This window comes from Erythrolamprus reginae, chromosome 2 (assembly GCF_031021105.1).
Source record: "Erythrolamprus reginae isolate rEryReg1 chromosome 2, rEryReg1.hap1, whole genome shotgun sequence".
NCBI classification, from domain to species: Eukaryota; Metazoa; Chordata; class Lepidosauria; order Squamata; family Dipsadidae; genus Erythrolamprus; species Erythrolamprus reginae.
Genome location: NC_091951.1, coordinates 35,589,739 through 35,611,181, shown reverse-complemented (window position 1 = coordinate 35,611,181; position 21,443 = coordinate 35,589,739). Strand labels below are relative to the sequence as shown.

General features: G+C 37.5%; 1 protein-coding gene across 1 annotated transcript; it reads left to right on the top strand.

Annotated features, from left to right (window-relative positions):
- The first annotated feature begins 806 nt into the window (after positions 1-806).
- On the top strand, positions 807-17,583 carry LOC139159343 (vomeronasal type-2 receptor 26-like). Its single transcript, XM_070736664.1, has 9 exons — positions 807-922; positions 4,507-4,665; positions 5,774-6,059; positions 7,540-7,675; positions 10,355-10,533; positions 12,286-13,122; positions 13,428-13,655; positions 16,111-16,237; positions 16,682-17,583. The coding sequence occupies exons 1-9, from the start codon at positions 807-809 to the stop codon at positions 17,581-17,583; spliced, it is 2,970 nt and encodes a 989-aa protein (XP_070592765.1).
- Positions 17,584-21,443: the final 3,860 nt, after the last annotated feature.

Sequence of the window (21,443 nt, the reverse complement as noted above, 5' to 3'; positions counted from 1 at the left end):
ATTTCTGAAACCAAGCTAGATAAACTTTTACCAGGGGTGTTCAGAAATGCTTTTATATTAAATTAAAGATTATGACTAATGATGATGTGTGGGGTTTTTTTACAATGTAGGTTGGTGTTATATTTTATTTTCTGGCTTGATGTTGTGATTTTTTAAAAAAATAGTTACTTTCAAATACTGTATATATTTGAATTATCTCTTTTAGCTAGTTAATGTAAGAATGCTTATAGATAGATAAATAAGATAGATGGAAGAGAGAAAGAGAAACAGTATTCCAGGCTGCAGTAAGGAACTCTGCCGAACTGTGTACAAGTGAATCCGGTAAAACCCCAAGCACCTTTTGTAAGTGTTCTGGATCCATCAAGCATCTGGGCAGAACCTCCTAATTGTTTCTGCCTCCCTGTGGGGAAGGATTGGAGCCTTAAAATCAAGCCAAACCAGAGGATTCACCGAGTGACAGAAGATTGAGCCTACACAGCTTTATGGTCTTCTTGGCTATAATTGCCACTCTCCCCACTTTCCTGGGGTCATGGCTGGTGCCATACCTGAAACCCGGCTTGGCACATTTCTGAGAGAGGAACTCCTCCCTCTGGGCCCAGCCAGGTCTCAGTCACACCCACCAGGTCTGCCTTCTTGTCCAGGAGTAAATCCTGGATGAGGGGAACTTTATTTATAGCAGACTTGGCATTGAACAGCAACAGCCTGAGCCCAGGGTCCAGATTTTTCTTGTCACCATTTCTCCGGGTCGAGTCCATGGGCCCAGAACAAGGGACTGCTTTCAAGCAGTGGCCTCTTTTTCCGCGAGAATGGTCTACCCCATGTCTCCTATCATATCTGCCTCTATGCAGCAAGACCAGAATATTCCGACCCTCTACCACCCTAGAGATGGGCTCCCCCACTCCTCCTGTCCTCAGGCCACCAGGTAAACTGGCCCTTCCATTCATCTTATAAGTACAGTTCAAACATTCACGCTTCCAATCATATCCATTTATTTAAGTTAAAACCAGTCTCCTTAATTATTAAATTTAAATTAATTGATTTACTTAAAAATACAATAATAAATATATATATATTTAATATTATGCTAACACCTACCCTATCCATCCATCTCATTCATACACCTTTCATCCTTAATTAAACTAAGTTAAAAATTCCTATAAATTAATTAATAAAATTACTATTCCCCAATTACTATGCCCCTCTCCCTTCTCCTACCAAAGGCATCCTCTGTCCTTTAACAAGGAGGAATGACAAAGTTCTAGAGTAGAAAGTGCATAATAGTCCAACGCTGATGCAATTCAAGTGATGATGAAGAATAAAGTGCTAAGAGTGCGAAGATTAGAGAGTCAGACATAGCAGGCCGTTACCATCTTGAAATTATTATTATTATTATTATTATTATTATTATTATTATTATTATTATTATTATTATTATTATTATTATTATTATTATTATTTAGATTTCTATGCCGCCCCTCTCCATAGACTCGGTTTCCCAATGACATTGATCAAAAAATATAAGCTAGATAGCTTTAAATGGTCACAGTCACAGTCAAGTGCAATCCACATCTGATTAAAAATGTTATAAACGATGCTGGTTCTTCAGGGTTCATAACCTTATGGTAGTGGAAGGAGACCCCAAGCATTACTTCACTGTTAGCTCTCCCTAACAACTCGGCCGAGTCTCCTCAGTTCTCTCACCCACTACATTCCATTCCAAAGGGACGTCTGCAAACTTCTCCCACAAGTCAACTGTTGTCCCCTTTTTCCTGTGATCTTGGGCAGCACCTCTGTCGACCCCTCCCACTGGTCGGCTAGGTAACTTCGGATTCATGGTCCTTACAGCAGAGTCCAGGGTCACTGGCTCATGTCCCTCAGCATTAGAACTTTGGCAGATGTCACCCAAATTCAGGGCAGATGGCGTTGATGTGGAGAGGGTGGCATCGAAGTGTTATCTGCCCGCTCTGTCTCTTGTTAGCTGCCCTCCAGCTGCTCTCTCTCACTATCAGCTCTCACCTGCCAGTGTCCAATTTTTAGATGGACTTCTGCATCAGGATTTCAATAGCGGTCTCTAAATGTCAAGTGGGTTATATTGATGGGGGCGGGTGAAGTCAGAGTGCCCTCTGTCTGTTCCGTCTTTTGTTAGCTCCTCTCACCCGCTAGCGTCTAACTTTCAGATGGATGTCTTGTTGGACAATCTCTTGCTGGGCAACCAGGCAGGTCTGTAGTCCTCTCTCCAGTCTTCCCTCTGCTCGGCTCTGATCAACTCTGCTAAATTGACCTCATCCACAAAATAAGGAAGAATTATAATGACCCACTGCCTAGTTCAAGAGTGTTGACCTGTTTTTCTTTTTTTTAAAAAAATTAATTATTTTTTTGACATAAAGCAAATAACATGTGTACAAAACAAGAAGCCACAGTAACAACAACAACAACAAAGAAGGGGAACAGTACAATAGGTATCATATATAATAATGATAAAAGAAAAAAAAGAAAATCCGAAACATATAAATACAACATTTGGGAAGCAAAGGTTTCCCCACTTCTTTGTCATTGAATATTTCATTTATTTGACGAGTTGCTTTGCTTGAATTTTAATTATTTCTCCATTGTTCTTTTCTTTAACCAATCGTAAAAATTTCCCCATATGTTATAGTAATCTGAGTCTTCTTTTCCCTCTAATCTTTTTGACATCCTGTCCATGTCTGCACAGTCTAGTATTTTTTTTTATTATTGTACTTTCTTCTGGTGTTTTATCTGTTTTCCTATGCTGGGCATATGTTATCCTAGCTGCTGTTAGTATGTGAATGGCTAAGTATCTTACTTCTTTTTTCATTTTTTTATTAAAAATGCCTAATAAATATAATTCTGGGTTTTTTTCAAATTCTTCCTTAGTTATTTCTTTTAGCCAATCTGTTATCTTATTCCAGTAGTGTTTTTTTTCCCAGTAAGCAGGTCCACCATTGATGGTAGAACGTGTCTTTTTCTTTTTTGCACTTCCAGCATAATGGTGAAACTTTTGGAAACATTTTCTAAAGTCTTTCCGGTGATAAATGCCACCTGTAAAACATTTGTAGCTGATTTTCCTTGAATGCTGTCGATTTTGTCATCTGCCAATTATCAATCCATATTTTCCCCCAATTTTTCTAATTCAATTGTGTAACCAAAATTCACCCCCCAACTTATCATATTTTCTTTTACGATTTCCACTTCTCTTTCATACCGAATCAGATATTTATATATTTTGCCAATTAATTTTTCATCGTATTTTAGGAGTGTCCTATCCAAATCGCCTCTCCCCAATTGGAAACCATATTCCCTTTTATCTTTTGGTATGCGTCTTTTAATTGTAAATATGTCCACCAATCTATAATTTTGCCATTTTGTTCTAATTCTTCTTTTGTTTTTATATTTGTTGGTTGGTCTAGTAGTTCTTTGTATTTTGTATCTAATAGTATTTTGGGGTCTGATTAAACTAGGATTGTATGTTAGTTCTATTGGCAAAACCCACTCTGGTATCTTGCTATATTGTTGTTTTTTAATTTTCTTCCATGTTTGGATAAGAGAATTTCTTAAGATATGCTTTTTAAAATATTTATATGTTTTATCTCATTCGTATCAGAGATAGGCATGCCAGCCTAATAATAAACCGTGACCTTCTATGACCAATATACGTTTATTCTCTAACATAATCCATTCTTTGATCCACGCTAATGATGTTGCATAATAATATAATTTGAAATTTGGTAATCCTAAGCCTCCTCTTTCTTTCACATCTTGTAGTACCTTTAATTTAATTCTCGATTTTTTACCTAACCATATATAATATAATACTATTTTATCGAGTTCCTTAAAGAAATTTTTGCCTGGATTTATACGGATTGTTTGAACAAGGAAGAGGAGCTTGGGTAGGTTGTTGAACTGTTTTTCAACATTGTAATCTTTAGATTCTCAAGAATAAATTTGGAAACCAAAAACAATCAAACTTTCCTGAATTGTTTCTTTCTCAACTCCCAAATTAGGATTATTCTCCTGAGTCAAACAAAACCCTTTTCCAATGGCACACTTTTATGGCTATGCTCGTTCCCAATTCCCTTTCTAATTATTAAAATAATCATAATTATTTATTCTCCTTTGAATAAGTTTTATGGAATTTCTATCACAACAATTAATGGTCAATCAATTTGAGAACAAAAAAGGATAGACAGCACGTGATAATCTGCTTTGTAAAAGCTTTCTGTGGTGGGATCAGTGTTTGGGGTAAAGATGGGCAAATACTGTTGCAATCTGAAATTGCAGATAGCTCTTCCAGATCTGAGGCCATCTGAATTTTGTTCACTGCAATTGTGGTCTTCTGTGATCTCTAAGATCTAATTTTGTGCTGAAAAAAGAACTATAGGAAAGATCTGCTGCAGAATACTGTATAAGTCAAATGTTGCTGCCGCTGCTGCACATACAGCTCTTTCTGCTTCTACTTCTGCTTCTGTCTCAAATTCCCTGTGCCAGTATGCTGATGAAATGTCCCTTAAAGGTGATAATAGAAGAAAAGGAGTGGTTCCATTACTACAAGCCAGGAGACTACTGGATTACTGGAATAATGTCTAGACATGGATCTGTATTGTACCAATTTTCATTCTCCAAACCTCCAACCCACGATCTGAAAAGGTAATTGTCAGCGCGTCCAAGGATTCTGGTGATTGATTTTACCTGCTCCAATATCTTTTCTAGGAATGATTTTGTTTCTCCTATTCCTCACTTTGAGAAAGGCAAATCATTATTGCTTCTCCCAATTTGCTTAGTGCACACACACTCCCTCTACTGACCCCTTAAGTATGAAATAAGGACCATGGAAGTCAATTTGTGATTGAAACTGTGGAAATTTGTAATTGAGACAACTGAATTAGGTAGAGCATTCCAGCATTTGGTAACTCTATTACAGAAATAATATGTTTTACAATCACGTTTAGAATGATTTACATGCCTTTTAAAGCAATGGTTTGCATGTAGATTATTGCAATTAAAACAAAAAGATTTACAAGTAAAACATTACTACGTATACTTTTATATGTAAAACTAGGTCTGACCTCAAGTGATGCAGTTCTAATTTATTCAAATGGAGAATTTTTAGCCTAGCAGCATAAGGATTTTTATTGAGTATAGAAGAATGCAACACATTTCTCACAAAGTACCTCTGAACCTGCTCAATTGTACTGATGTCAGATATATGGTGGGGATTCCAAGCACTTGAACAATACTCTAAAATTTCTCATGAATTACCCCTGAACCTGCTCAATTGTATTGATGTCAGATATATGGTGGGGATTCCAAACACTTGAACAATACTCTAAAATTGATCTAACAGGTTTTATAAAATCTAATTAACAATACAATGTTTCCAGGAAAAAGCTTTCCAAAGTTATATTTACAACTCTTAAAACTATTACAGCAATTCCACAATGAGCCATGGAACATAAATTGTCAGAGAGAAGTACACCTAGGTCCTTAACAAAGTGATGGTCATCTACTAGATCAATGCCATCTAGTTTATACTACGTTTACCATTATGTAAGACAAAGCATTTATTAATCGAAATTTGAATTGCCAAATAGATAGACTGTCAGAGACAGTCATGATTACTTTGCAAAACAACAGAATTATATGTAGAATTGAATAATTTTACATCATTGGCAAAAAGAATGCAATTGCTTTTTAATTGATCATATAAATCATTGATATATAGAGAAAAAAGATGATGAAATTCCTTACGTTGCAGTAAGATCACCTTCAACCACACTCTGCCCTTCTTGTTGGCTGTTCGTGAAGTCAACCAGAATTCAGGGCTCTTACCCAACATCACCCTGGGCTACAGCATCTATGAGAACTTTTTCAGTGCAAGAATGACATATGAGGCCATGCTGGATATGCTGTCTACAGGAGAGGAGAATGTCCCAAACTACAGTTGTGGAAGACAAAAGAACCTGCTGGTGATTCTTGAAGAGATGGATTCTGAACTCTTCGATCATATATCTAATGTCTTGAGCATCTATAAAATTGCACAGGTATAAAGTCAAGTAAAATCAATTATGTGCTGTAAATTGTTTTGATTTGACTAGAAGGCAGCATTTGTATATATTTCTCCAAATAAATTGAAAGTCAGAGTGTAAATGTTAGAAGAGTTGAAAGAAATTTTAATTCATAAAGTATGTGTGTATGCCTGTTCACAGAATTTGTTAAATCTAATGAAGCCCACCACCAGACACACATACACGAACACACATGCATATGCATATGAATTGTTTATGTGAGTGTATATACATAGATCCATTTCGTGGATCACTGCCTTGTCGTGGTGTAGGGGCTTGTCTAGTCTATTGAAACTATGAGCTATGCTTGTAGGGCCACATAAAATGGACCAATCATAGCAGAGATATCTGACAAAACATGATCTACTGGAGAAGGAAATGGCAATCCACTTCAGTATCTTTTCATGAAAACCCCATGGACAGTAACAAAAGGCAAAAAGATATGATGCTGGAAGATGAGCCCTTCAGGTCTGAAGGTGTCCAATATGCCACTGGGGAATAGAAGAGGGTTAGTACTAGCAGTGCCAGAAAGAATGAATTGACAGGGCCATCGCCGATAGGACACTATGAAGCCTTACAATGCTTTCTAGAATTAACATAATCAATGATCTCCTTATCATCATGAGGGATAGGAGTGCTAAAGTAGGAAGCCAAAAGATAACATGAATTGCAGGTAAGTTTTGCCATTGAATACAAAATGAAGCAGGACATGGGCTGGTACAATTTTGTCAAGAGAATGCGATGGTTATAGCAAACACTCTTTTCCAACAATCCAAGAGATGATACTAGATTAGGATGGAATATATTTTTTTTATTGGCCAAGTGTGATTGGACATACAAGGAATTTTTCTTGGTACTTATGCTGTCAGTGTACATAAAGAAAAAGACACATTCATCAAAAATCATAAGTTATAACTCTTAATGATAGTCCGAGTACAAATAATCAATCAAATCATTTTAGGAACCAATTAAGGAAAATCATAAGGATACAAGCAACAAAGTTACAGTCATACAGTTATTAATGGGAGGATATGGGTGATTGGAACAATGAGAAGATCAATAGTAGTGCAGTAAATAGTTTGTTGATGTTGAGGGAATTATTAGTTTAGCAGAGTGATGGCATTTGGGAAAATTGTTCTAGTATCTAGCTGTTCTGTGTGCAGTGCTCTATAGCATTGTTTTGAGGGTAGAAGTTGAAACAATTTATGTCCATGGTCTGTAAAAATTTTCAAAGCCCTCTTTTTGACTCATATACAGGTCCACAATGGAAGACAGGTTGGTAGCAATTGTTCGTCTGTGTCTGTCTTGTTGGGTTGCAGAATCAAACTAGACAGTTATAGAGATGATGTACTCAATAATTCCTCTGTAGAACTGTATCATCAGCTTTTTGGGAAGTTTGAGCTTTACGAGTTAGCAGAGAAAAAACCTTCTTTTTTGATGAAATGTTTCATGTTAGGTGTCCATTTTAGATCTTTCGATATGGTATAACCTAGAAATATGTAGAAACTCTACCTATGGACATCACCAGATGAGCCACGGAGAAATTGGATTAACTATGTGCTCTACAGCCAAAGATGGGGAAGCTCTATACAGTCAGTAGTAACAAGGCCAGGAGCTTACTATGGCTCAGGTCATGAGCTTCTTGTTGCAAAATTTAGGCTTAAATTGAAGAAAGTAGAGAAAAACACTAGGCCAGTCAAATAGGAACTAAATCATACCCCTTGAAAATATGCAGTAGAGGTGACAAATGGATTTAAGGAATTAGATCTGATAGACAGAATACCTGAGGAATTATGGATGGAAGTTCACAACATTGTGCAAGAGGTAACAACTAAAACCATCCCAAAGAAAAATAAATGAAAGAAAGCAAAATGACAGTCTGAGGGAGCTTTAAAAATAGCTGAGGAAATAACAATAGCATTATTTTATTTATTTATTTATTTGATTTTTTTTTTAATGCCGCCCTTCTCCTTAGACTCAGGGCGGCTTACAACATGTTAGCAATAGCACTTTTTAACAGAGCCGGCATATTTCCCCACAATCCGGGTCCTCATTTTACCCACTTTGGAAAGATGGAAGGCTGAGTTAACCTTGAGCCGATGATGAGATCTGAATTGCTGTCCTGCAGATCTTGCAGTCAGCTTTAGTGGCTTTTAGTACTGCACTCTACCCACTGCGCCACCTCGGCTCATCATTTAGACTTATATACCTCTTCGTAGTGCTTTTATGGTCTTCTTTAAAACCCTGCTGTTCTGTTCGGGTCTGTGAGACCCGAAATCAAGGTTTGAGACCCTGTAAAAAATTTTCCCTGCATATCTGAAACTTGAAATTTCATGACTTTTCATCATTTCAGGGGTTCTCTCTATGAGAATTTTTTTGGGGTGGGTGGGAGGTTTCTTTCTTGCTGAAAAAAAAACCCCTCCCTAATGTTATGTTCCCGGGTCACCCTGACCCGGACCGAAAACTCTTCATTTGCAGTGCTTATGTTTGGTCTTTTTGAAAGCTTTTTTCACTTGGAAAGTAGTCTGAACATTTCTTCACACAATGGAATGAAAATTGAACTGAAAAAATTAATCCTTATTGGTTTATTTTGCCCATAAATGTGCCTCCCCCCCGTTTTTGTGAAAGTTTTTTCAATTTATGGATAGTTTTGCTTGCAAAATGCAGTCTATTTTACTGGAGTTGGTGTGGGAATGGTACCTTGAACATTTCTGAATATAAGAAAAATATAAAGGAACTGAAAAAAATGATTCTTACTGGTTTTTTAACATCAGAAATAAGGCCTCCCTCCCCCCCTCGGCTGCTTGCAACCATTTTCACTTTATATTTACGCAGGCTTCAAATCCAAAATATTTTTAATATCTTAGGCATTCATTTACTCAATTTAACAATGCTGATCATCAAAAAAATATTTGTGGGGGTGGGGAAAAATTTTTTTTTCTGGGCAAAAAAAAAGTCACGTTTAGTCTGTTCGGGTCATATAGACCCGGACCAAAATGATTTTTTTTAGGTACTTGAATTTGGTATTTTTGAAAACTTTTTCAACTGGAAAACTAGTTTGAACATTTATGAACATAATGATATGAAAATTGAACTGGAAAAATTGAGACTTATATTTTTATTTTGATCAAAAAGCCCCTCCCCCCATTCTTTCTGAATTTCGTGTCAATTTCTATTTTTTAAGGCTACAAATCCCTAAGGAATTTCCCCCCAAAAGGTTTGATATACTAAATTGAACATTTCTGAATATAAGAAAAATATAAATGAACTGAAAAAAATGGTTCTTATTGGTTTATTTTTGCCACAAAAGGGACACCCCCCCCCCGGCCTTGCTGTGTGCCATTATTGTCACTGTTCATACATATTTGTCTAGAAATATTTGGAATATCCTTTTGAAAATCAACCACATTGTAGCCAGATAACTAATTTTATGAAAGAAATCCATTTTACTAAAAAAAAGTATGTAAATTTGAAATTAACAGCATAAATTTTATATAAATTGAAATAACTTTATATGCAAAATAAACCAATATGCATCAATTTTTCCACTTCAATTTTCATATCATTATGTTCAGAAATGTTCAAGCTACAAATCCCACACCAACTTTAGCAAAATTGAATGTATTCTGCTAGCAAAACTATCCATAAAGTGAAGACTATGTCACAGAAACGTGGGGGGAGGCACATTTATGTGCAAAATAAACCAATAAGGATTAATTTTCTCAGTTCAATTTTCATATCATTGTGTGCAGAAATGTTCAAGCTACCAATCCCACACCAACTTTAGTAAAATAGAATGGATTTTGCAAGCAAAACTATCCATAAATTGAAAAAACTTTCACAAAAACGGGGGGGAGGCACATTTATGTGCAAAATAAACCAATAAGGATTAATTTTTTCAGTTCAATTTTCATTCCATTGTGTGCAGAAATGTTCAAACATGTTTCCAGGTGAAAAAAGCTTTCAAAAAGACCAAACATAAGCACTGCAAATGAAGAGTTTTCGGTCCGGGTCAGGGTGACCCGGGAACATAACATTAGGAACTTTTTTCGAATAGAACAGCAGGGTTAAATGATTTACAGAATCAGCATATTGCCCCCAACAATCTGGGTCCTGATTTTACCCACCTTGGAAGAATGGTGATTTGAACTGTTAAACTACAGCTAGTGTTAGCTATAATAGCCTGAAGAGAAAGAGAAATATACACCGAATTGAATGCAGAAATCCAGAGAATAATTAGAAGATATAAGAATGCCTTCTTAAATGAACAGTACAAAAACATAGAGGAAAACAATTAGATCCTATTGATAGAATACCTGAAGAATTATGGATGGAGGTTCACAATATTGTACAAGAGGAAGAAACTAAAATCATCCCAAAGAAAAAGAAATGCAAGAAAGCAAAATGGCTGTCTGAGGAAGCTTTACAAATAGCTGTGAAAAGAAGGGAAGTGAAATGCAAGGAAGAAAGAGAAATATATACCTAATTGAATGCTGAATTTCAGAGAATGGGTAGAAGAGATAAGAATGCATTCTTAAACAAAGAGTGCAAAAAATAGAAGAAAACAATAGAATGGGGGGACCAGAAATCTCTTCAAGAAAATTAGAGATAAGAAGAGAATGTTTCATGCAAGGATGTGCATGATAAAGGACTAAAATGGCAGGGACCTAACAGAGAGAGAAGAGATAAAGAAGAGGTGGCAAAATTACATAGAAGAACTGTAGAAGAAGAGGCTTAACATCCCTGATATCTATTACGGGGTGGTAGATGGTAAGATAAGAAACAATGGGTGAAAACTAATAAAGGAAGGAAGCAACCTAGAATTAAAGCTTTGAGGTCAATAACTATTGGAACAACTTGCCTTCAAAGATTGTGGGTTCTTCAACACAGGGATTTTTAAATGGAGACCGTCACTTGTCTGAAATGATATTGTGTCTCCTGCTTGAGCAGGTGGTTGCACTAAGACAGGGTTATCACTTGATTTTTCATGGAGGTTGTGTTTGATCTCAGGGGAGGTGTGGCCAAGGTGGAGGAGGTTAAGCCTTACATGGCTCAAGGCCAGATTATTTGAGGGAGCATCTCCTGCCGCATACCTCCCAGAGATCAATAACAGTACACAAAGTTCGCCTCTCTAGGTCTTGTCAACTAAGCAATACAGGCGGGTGGGGCCGTGGGCGAGGTCCTTCTCTGTTGTCGCCCCCGTTCTATGGAACCAACTCTCCCCCGACATCAGGCCATCCTACTGGCCTTTTGTAAGGCCATAAAAACCTGGTTTTGCTGGCAGGCCTGGGGGCCATTAATTTTTTATAGAAGAATATAGAATTCTTTATTGGCCAAGTGTGATTGGACACACAAGCAATTTGTCTTGGTGCATATGCTCTCAGTGTACATAATTGGCATCTATCATGGCCAAATTGTATGAATTGTATGCATGTATAGTTTAAGTATGGGCTTTAATTACGGTTTTATAGTTTTAGACTGTATATTTGATTTCTGTTTATGTATTTGTAATTTTATATTGTTGTAAGCCCCCCCCCCCCCCCGAGTCCTTCGGGATTGACCAGCATAGAAGTTGAATAAAAGAAATTTATTTTCCAAAGCACCAGATAATAGGACAAGAAACAATGGGTAAAAACTAATAAAGGAAGGAAACAAACTAGAATTAAGGCTTTGAGGTCAATTAACTATAGGGACAGCTTTCTTTCAGACATTGTGAGCATTTCATCACTGGATTTTTTAAAGAAGAGAATGGAGACAGTCTCTTGTCTGAAAAGATATTGGGTCTCCTGCTTGAGCAGGGGGTTGGACTAGGGCATGGATGCCACTTGATTTCAATGAGGTTGTGTTTGATCTCAGGGGAGGCGTGGTCAATGTGGGCATGGCCAACATGATATCATTTGTGTCAGGTGCCCCTGTGTTAGCCGGAATGTTCTGCAAGTGCAAACAGGCTCCTGAGAGTTATAATGTGACAGAATAGTGTGCTCTATGAGGACCACCCATGACTATCACCATTACCATCAATTCAGAGCTCCCTGGTTTTAAAGGGAGCATATAAGAGATAGGACAGAACATCAAAGGAACTAGAAAAATCCATGCAGTTATCATTTGAAACCTCTCACAGGGGGGAAGGCCATCAGATTTACCACATGACTTTTAGCATCAAAATTGACACAAACTTCCAATACCTTCTCTTTTATCTTAGATCAACTATAGTGTCATCAACCAGATGGCTGAGCAAAATCATCATTTCCCTTTTTCATATCAGATGACTCCAAACCAAGAACCTTCTTACTCAGCAATTATCAAGCTGCTCCTGCACTTCCAATGGACGTGGATCGGCCTCCTTTCTCAGGACAATGAAAGAGGAGAAAAATTCAAAAGGTGCTTGGAAGTTCTTGCCCTTAAAAATGGGATTTGCATTGTCCTCTCAGGAACTTTTCCAGAAGCAAATATAAAGTCAAATGCTGGAGAAACTCTCATGCAAGAAAAAAGAGAAATGTTCATTTCTCTTATCAAGAGTCAAATAAAAATTATAGTATGTCAACTAGATTCTCACGCCTTAGGAATATTAGCAGTAATAATACAAATGTTTGATATGACTAATAAACCCATTGTGGGAAGAGTGTGGATTGCAACAACTTTGACAGCTTTAAGTATAAGCATTTTTAACCAGTTGGTTGATCTCCAAAATAAATATGCTTTGTTTTCCTTCCTGATCCAGACAAAGAGAAGGACTCAGTATTATGACTTTAATTCTTATGTATCTATGATCCTATTGTATGGAAAGGAAGCATTCCAATGTTCTTATTCAAGTCCTGTGTTATCTAAGAAAGTTTGGAAAAAATGCAGGGAAAAAGAGAACTGGGAATTTCCACCCCATGATGTGATTGCAAGAATCCTCTCTCAGGATTCCTCCAGTATTTTCCAAATAATTCAAATTGTGGCCTGGGTCCTCAGTGCTGCCTCTTCCTCCCAACGGAGTAAGCAGGAAATTCAGATTGGAGACCATCAACCAGCCCAGATTGTACGGCCATGGCAGGTAAGCTGTATTGTTTGAGGTTGCATTGATTCTCCCCTTGATCTGATGGTGTTATTATTATTTATTAGATTTGTATACTGTCTGTATTTTATCTATTCCATGTCTTCAAGAATGTAAGATAAAGATATGAAAAAGAGTAGTAAATTCCAGGAGAAAGACTAAAAGCTGCTTCCCATGAAATGCTGAATCAATCTGGTGGTGATTTGAAGAGGTTGAATTATTTAGAGTACCTCCAATCCAGAATAATAGCAAGAAAAACCTTGAACAAAGGTTCAAATTATGTTTTTTCTATGTTTTTTATGCAGCTTCATAAGTTCCTGAAAAACCTCCGACATCACAATATGTCAAGAGATGGGATTTCTTTTGATGAAAATGCAGTTCCTGTTGCTGACTTTGATATCATGCATTGGACAACAGTTTGCAACAAATCATATGCGGGGGTGAAAATTGGGAGTGTAGAAAGACAAGGCTCCTCAGAAGTCAAGATTTTTGTCAATCAAAGTGCCATCCAATGGCCAACTTTATTTAAGAATGTACTTGAGACTGCTTGGAATTTGCTTTTCTATTTGTCTCCATATGTGGAATTTTGCTGCTCAGAAATGTCTTTCTTTATTTTATATTTCAAATTTATCAGCCACCCGTCTCCTGACGGACAATAATAAATAATTCTTTTGGAGGCAAATTGAGATAATTTCCAAATTAAACAATTAAGACCTCATTAATCAATGAGATATCATTTTACCGTAGAGGTTTTATAATAATATATCACACACTGAAACCCGCTGCCTTGTATTGTGGGATTTGCAATGAAAGGAAAATTGAAGTGAAAAAATTAATGCATATTTGTTTATTTTGCTCATCAAACCCTGACATACACACCCATTTTTGTGAAATTTTGTTCATTTTCATCTCGAGTAGGCAGCAAAATCTCACTTTTTTGACCATATTTGGCATTGGAAAACTAATTTGAACATTTCTGGACACAATGATATGAAAATTGAAGTAAAAAAATTAATGCTTATTTGTTTATTTTGCTCATAAATGCTCACCCCTCCATTTTTGTGCAATTTTGTTCATTTTTATCTTAATTAACCTGCAAATCAGAATTTTTAGACCATCTTAGGCATTGGCATACTAATTTGAACATTCTAAACATAATGAAATGAAAATTGAAATGAGAAAAAATGATGTTCGCAAAGATTGTACACTTGTGCTCCTCCGGGTTCTTTTAGACCCGAAGTATTAAAAGGTTGGTTCTAGCTACTGGAATTGTTTTGTTTGAATACTTTTTTCACTAGTACCCTAATTTGAACATCCCTGATCACAAACAAATGAAAAATGCAATGAAAAAAATTGATTTTGCAGGCTAATCTATCTATAAATTGAAATAATTGCACACAGCTAGTGGGCAGGCTTTTCAAAAAAACCATTCCAGTAGCTAGAACCAACCTTGCTTTACTCCGGGTCACATATGACCCGGAGGACTCCAAATGTTCAAAACATTTTTAAAAAAATTTCCTTATGTTCAGAAATGTTCAGATTAGTATGCCAATGCCAAAGATGGTCCAAAAATTCTGATCTGGCAGGCTATTCTATCTATAAATTGAAAAAAGTGCACACTGACGTGGGGGGGGGGAGGCCATTTTGTGTGGGCTTTTCTGAGCAAAATAAACAAATAAGCATTAATTTTTTCATTTCAATTTTCATATCATTGTGTTCAGAAATGTTCAAATTAGTACACTAGTGAAAAAGGTATTCAAAAAGACCATTCCAGTAGCTACAACCAACCCTTTTATACTCTGGCTCTAAAAGGACCCGGAGGGTAATATTGGTAACTTTTTTTGCCCAGCAAAAGCTATACACACACACCCGCCAAAAGAAACCCCACCACCCTTAGAAAGAACTCCTCAAATGAGAAAAAGTCATGGAATTTCAAGTTTCAGACATGCAGGGAATTTTTTTTACAGGTTCTCAAACTTCATTTCTGGTCCTTTTAGACCCAAGGAGAATACCAGGGTTAAATTGGAATATATTGCCATAATTAATAGTTAATCAAATGATCTGGTTTTCAGTAAGAGAAAATCCAGAATGTTTATGGAGATTCTCAATCATCCAGGTGATGGTTGTGTCAAAAGTGTTTTTTCTAAAGTACTTGGACTTTGTTTACCCTTGAAGATATTTCATTTCTCATCCAAGAAGCTTCTTCAATTCTGACTGAATTGTGGAGGATGGAAAGATTTGGAACTGCAAAACAGGACTGTATTGTAAATATGATATTGATTTAGAAATTGCAAGAAGGTCTCAAATTCATTTGCACTATTTAGGTGACTCTGAGGGCACAGATAAATTCCAAGTGACCTCAACAACTTTCAGAAAGACTGCTAATGACGAGATAACTTCAAGCAATATAAATCTTTCCACACTTTGCCATTCAGTCAGTACTGAAGAAGCAAAACAACTTCAAGGGAAAACAAAGATCAGTTGTCTTTTGAAAAAGCACCTTTGGAAGAATATCCAGAATATGAAGTGTTTTGCCCACTTTTTAAGAGAAAAATATCACCAAGAATGTGGGAAGAGAAATGAGTGTAGCTAAAAAAGTAATTTGCATATGATGATACAATGATCATAGGAGAGAAAGAAAGGGACTCTAAAGAAAGCAAGATGTTGGAGGTTTCCTCAGAAAGCAAAGAAGGAGAAAAAATATATAAGTTATAGTATTCTCATATATGCCCTAAGGAGGAACAATGAAACCACTTTTCTTTGGAAAAGAAAATAAGGCAATGAATCTGTTTTGGGATCTACAATGGAGATTGATAGAGACAGGGAATGATCTTTCATTCGTTCCTTGAAAGCAGAGTAAATAAAGTTCATGCCACTACTACTTGACTCATTTTTCTCAATGTGTTCTTGAGCTTCTGGATGCAAGTTGATTTCATTAAATCCTTCTTATTAATATCTTGCCCTGTTAATCTTTATGTTTATACTTAGATGGTGCCTTATTCAAGATGTACAGAAAGTTGCTCCGCAGGTTATGTCAAGCTTGTGAGAGAGGGAGCCCCAGTTTGCTGCTATGACTGTTCTCTGTGTGTGGAAGGAACATTTTCTAAACAGGAAGGTAGAGTAGGTGGCTCCAAAAACAACACAAAATCAGGATACAATGTTTATTATCTTTTTTTTGGGGGGGGGGGTATTTGATCAAGAAGGAATAAAAATATGACATTTCTGGGAGGCATCCTTAAATTTTTCAAAAATTGTACACTATCATCAAATTTTGTATGGTGATGTGAACTTTAAAATAAATAATTAAAGGTTGCTGCTTTATATTGAGTTGTTACTTTCTTGCTTGATTTTGGGAAAGAGAACAAGTTTTGAGAGCTGATAATCACATTCATCTTCAGCCTTTAAAAGAGTGTTGATTGTTTTAACTAATGCCGTGTCATATGGATATCCCTGGAAAGAAATATTATATTATTTCTTGAAAGTGAAGAAATTGATTTCTGATGCTGTTTTTATGCTCTAACAGCTGCAGAAACAGATACATGCTAACCATTTTTTCCAGATGCTGTCCATTGCGAAAAGTGTCCCAATCATCAATATTCCAATAAGAAGCGAGATCATTGTGTCTCCAAAAATATACGGTACTTATCCTATGAAGAATTGTTGGGACTCATCCTGGCTTTCTTTGCCATTGCTTTGTCCCTAACCACTGTTTTTATTCTGGGAATCTTCATGAAATATCAAGACACTCCCATAGTCAAAGCCAACAACTGTGAACTCACCTACATCCTCCTGGTTTCACTCCTGTTTTCTTTCTTGACCTCCCTTCTATTCATCGGTCACCCTGTGAAAATGACCTGTCTCCTTCGACAAACCATTTTCAGTATTGTTTTCTCAGTTGCTGTGTCTTCCTTGCTGGCTAAGACAGTAATGGTGGTGGTGGCCTTTATGGCCACAAAACCAGGTAGCAGCATGAGGAAATGGCTGGGGAAAAGTCTAGCCAACTCTATTGTTTTATCTTGCTCTGGTATTCAAGTAGGCATCTGCATGATATGGCTGGGAATCTTTCCCCCATTCCCAGATTCTGACTTTCATTCCCAACCAGAACATATCCTGCTGCAGTGCAATGAAGGCTCTGTCACCATGTTCTACTCTGCTCTTGGCTACATGGGTTTTTTGGCTGCCATCTGTTTCTTGGTAGCATTTGTGGCTCGAAATCTGCCAGGGGCCTTTAATGAAGCCAAACTGATCACCTTCAGCATGTTGGTTTTTTGTAGTGTTTGGATCTCCTTTGTTCCCTCATACCTGAGTACCAAGGGGAAATATATGGTAGCCGTGCAGATCTTCTCCATTCTGGCCTCTGGCCTGGGTTTACTGGGCTGCATCTTTATCCCCAAGTGCTACATTATTATCCTGAGACCTGTCTTGAACACAAAAGAACATCTGATGCCAAAACAACATTAAGGTTCTTTATGTTGATATCTATTTTGTACACTTTACATGCGGTATAAAATCACATACTTTGAAGTAATGTGTTATGTCTGCTTAAAAATGGGTTTTTTTAACTATTTTAAATTTTAAATTGTATATTATTAGATTTGTTATGAATTGTTTTATTGTGTTGTGAGCCGCTCCGAGTCCACGGAAAGGGGCGGTATACAAATCTAATAAATAAATAAATAAATAAATAATAAATAAATAAATAAATATCTATTGTAGCTTATCTTTTTTCATTATATGTGGATTTTGAATTATAATTATGGAATAGTAAACTTTCTAAAAGAACTCAAACTATTTGAATTAATCATATCCTTGAATTGTCATAATTTGAATTCATGTTAAATCTTAACCATCATCAATGACATTAATAAAATTTCTGAAACCGAGCTAGATAAACGTTTACCAGGGGTGTTCAGAAATGCTTTGATATTAAATTAAAGATTATGGATAATGATGATGTGTGGGGGTTTTTACTATATAGGTTGGTGTTATATTTTATTTTCTGGCTTGATGTGATTTTTTTTAAAAAAATATTTACTTTCAAATACTGTATATATTTGAATTATCTCTTTGGGCTAGATAATGTAATAATACTTATAGATAGATAAATAAGATAGATGGAAGAGAGAAAGAGAAAGAGAAACAGAGAAACACTATTCCAGGCTGCAGTAAGGAACTCTGCCGAACTGTGTACAAGTGAATCCAGTAAAACCCCAAGCACCCTTTGAAAGCATTCTGGATCCATCAGGCATCTGGGGTGGAACCTCCTAATTGGTTCTGCCTCCCTGCGGGGAAGGATCGGGACCATGACAAAGGCAACATTTCTAAGCCCCTTAGTATCAGATCATTACTGAACTGCTCTAAGAGCAAAACCATGTCAAGAGTGTGCCCCCTCTCATGGGTCGGGCCCTGAACTTCTTGGGTCAGGTCCATGGTTGACATGGTGGCCATGAACTCCTGCACCAAACCAGAGGATTCACCGAGCAACAGAAGATTTAGCCTACACAGCTTTATGGTCTTCTTGGCTATAATTGCCATTCTCCCCCCCTTCCCTGGGGTCATGGCTAGTGCCATACTTGAAACCCGGCTTGGCACATTTCTGAGAGAGGAACTCCTCCCTCTGGGCCCTGCCAGGTCTCAGTCACACCCACCAGGTCTGCCTCCTCCTCCAGGAGTAAATCTTGGATGAGGGGAACTTTATTTATAGCAGACCTGGCATTGAGCAGCAACAGCCTGAGCCCAGGGTCTGGATTTAGCTTTTCACAATTTCTCTGGGTCGAGCCATGGGGCCAGAACAAGGGACCGCTTTCAAGCAGCAGTCCTCTGAGAGTGGCCTACCCCATGTCTCCCGCCATATCTGCCTGTCCCCAGCAAGACAGGAATATTCTGAAGTTCTACCACCCTAGAGATGGGCTCCCCCACTCCTCCTACCCTCAGGCCGCCAGGTAAACTGGCCCTTCCATTCATCTTATACATTTCACTCATCTCATACAGTTGAAATATTCATGCTTCCAATCATATTCATTTATCTAAGTTAAAACCGGTCTCCTTAATTATTAAATTTAAATTAATTGATTTACTTAAAAACACAATAATAAATATATATATTTAATATTATGCTAACACCTACCCTATCCATCCATCTCATTCATACACCTTTCATCCTTAATTAAACTAAGTTAAAAACTCCTATAAGTTAATTAATGCAATTACTATTCCCCAAAGGTATTAACTTAAAACTTATATATATTGCCCCTTTCCCTTCTTCTACCAAAGGCATCCTCTGTCCCTTAACAAGGAGGAATGACAAAGTAGTAGAGTAGAAAGTGAATAATAGTCCAATGCTGGTGAAGTTCAAGTGATGATATTTAAAAGATAAAGTGCTAAGAGTACAAAGATTAGAGAGTCAGACATAGCAGGCCGTTGCCATGTTGAAATGTTTAACAAACCTCAACGACCTTGCTCAAAAAAGATAGGTAGATGGCTTTACATGGTCACAGTCAAGTGCAATCCACATCTGTTTAAAAATATTATAAACGATGCTGGTTCTTCAGGGTGCATAACCTTATGGTAGTGGAAGGTGACCCCAAGCTCACTGTTAGCTCTCCCTAACAACTCGGCCAAGTCTCCTCAGTTCTCTCACCCACTATATTCCATTCCAAAGGGATGTCTGCCAACTTCTCCCACAAGTCAACTGTTGTCCCCTTTTTCACGTGACCTTGGGCAGAGCCTCTGTCGACCCCTCCCACTGATCGGCTAGGTAACTTTGGATTCATGGTCCTTACAGCAGAGTCCAGGGTTACTGGCTCATGTCCCTCACCATTAGAACTTTGGCAGGTGTCCCCCAAATTCAGGGCAGATGGCGTTGATGTGGGGAGGGTGGCATCAAACTGTTATCTACCCGCTCTGTCTCTTGTTAGATGCCCTCCATCTGCTCTCTGTCTCACTATCAGCTCTCATCTGCCAGTGCCCGATTTTTTGATGGACTTCTACATCGGGATTTCAATAGCTGTCTCTAAATGTCAAGCGGGTGATATTGATGGAGGCGGGTGAAGTCAGAGTGCCCTCTGTCTGTTCCATCTTATGTTAGCTCCTCTCACCCGCTAGCGTCTAACTTTCAGATGGATGTCTTGTTGGGCAATCTCTTGCTGGGCAATCTCTTGCTGGGCAACCAGGCAGGTCTGTAGTCTGTAGTCCTCTCTCCAGTCTTCCCTCTGCTCGGCTCTGATCAACTCTGCTAAATTGACCTCATCCACAAAATAAGGAGGAATTATAATGACCCACTGCCTAGTTCAAGAGTGTTGAACTGTTTTTCTTTTTTTTAAAAAAAAGAATTAATTGTTTTTTTTGACATAAAGCAAATAACAGGTGTACAAAACAAAAAACCACAGTAACAACAACAACAACAACGAAGAAGTGGAACAATACAAAAGGTATCACATATAATAATGATGAAATTAAAAAAAAGGTAAACTGAAACATATAAATGCAACATTAGGGAAACAAATTCTCAACAATTCTCAACAAATGAACCAGCAAACATGTGGAAAACTCTCAAAAACATCACCTGTTACAGCAAACCACCTTCCCAAGCTGAAGGAGATCAGCAATTGGCAGATGACCTGAATGTGTTCTACTGCAGGTTTGAAAAGAAACCTCAACCACTTATGTGCACAACCTCCATCCCAGACACACCAACAACAGCTAAATCTTCTACAATTGAACCCATCCCATTGTGTTTACAACCCCTAGTGATCACAGAAAAGGAAGTGAAAGATCTATTTCTCAGACAGAAGCCTGGAAAAGCACCAGGCCCAGACAAGATAACTCCTTCTTGCTTAAAAGTCTGTGCTGATCAATTGGCCCCCATCTTCACCCAAATCTTCAACAAATCACTAGAGTTGTGCTATGTTCCTTCCTGCTTCAAATGCTCGACTATCATCCCAGTGCCAAAGAAGCCCTCCATCAAGGAACTGAATGACTACAGACCAGTTGCTCTAACATCTGTAGTTATGAAAACCTTTGAAAGGCTAGTGATGTTCCATTTGAAAGCCATCACGGATCCACTGTTAGACCCCCTGCAATTTGCATACCGAGCAAATAGATCAACAGATGATGCTGTTAATATGGCTCTACACTACATCCTTCAACATCTTGAATCTCCAATGACCTACGCCAGGGTCCTCTTTGTGGACTTCAGTTCAGCATTCAATACCATCATACCGGACATTCTCTTAACCAAACTAAATCAGCTAGCGGTACCTGAACACACTTGTAAGTGGATCACAAGCTTCCTAACAGACAGGAAGCAGCAGGTGAAGCTA

Excerpts from the sequence above, each read along its gene's own strand:
- LOC139159343 (XM_070736664.1), top strand. The coding sequence starts at position 807 with ATGGTCTACCCCATGTCTCCTATCATATCTGCCTCTATGCAGCAAGAC. Across the intron at positions 4,666-5,773 it reads CCAACCCACGATCTGAAAAG|TAAGATCACCTTCAACCACA; the intron begins GTAATTGTCAGC and ends CTTACGTTGCAG. Across the intron at positions 16,238-16,681 it reads AACATTTTCTAAACAGGAAG|ATGCTGTCCATTGCGAAAAG; the intron begins GTAGAGTAGGTG and ends CATTTTTTCCAG.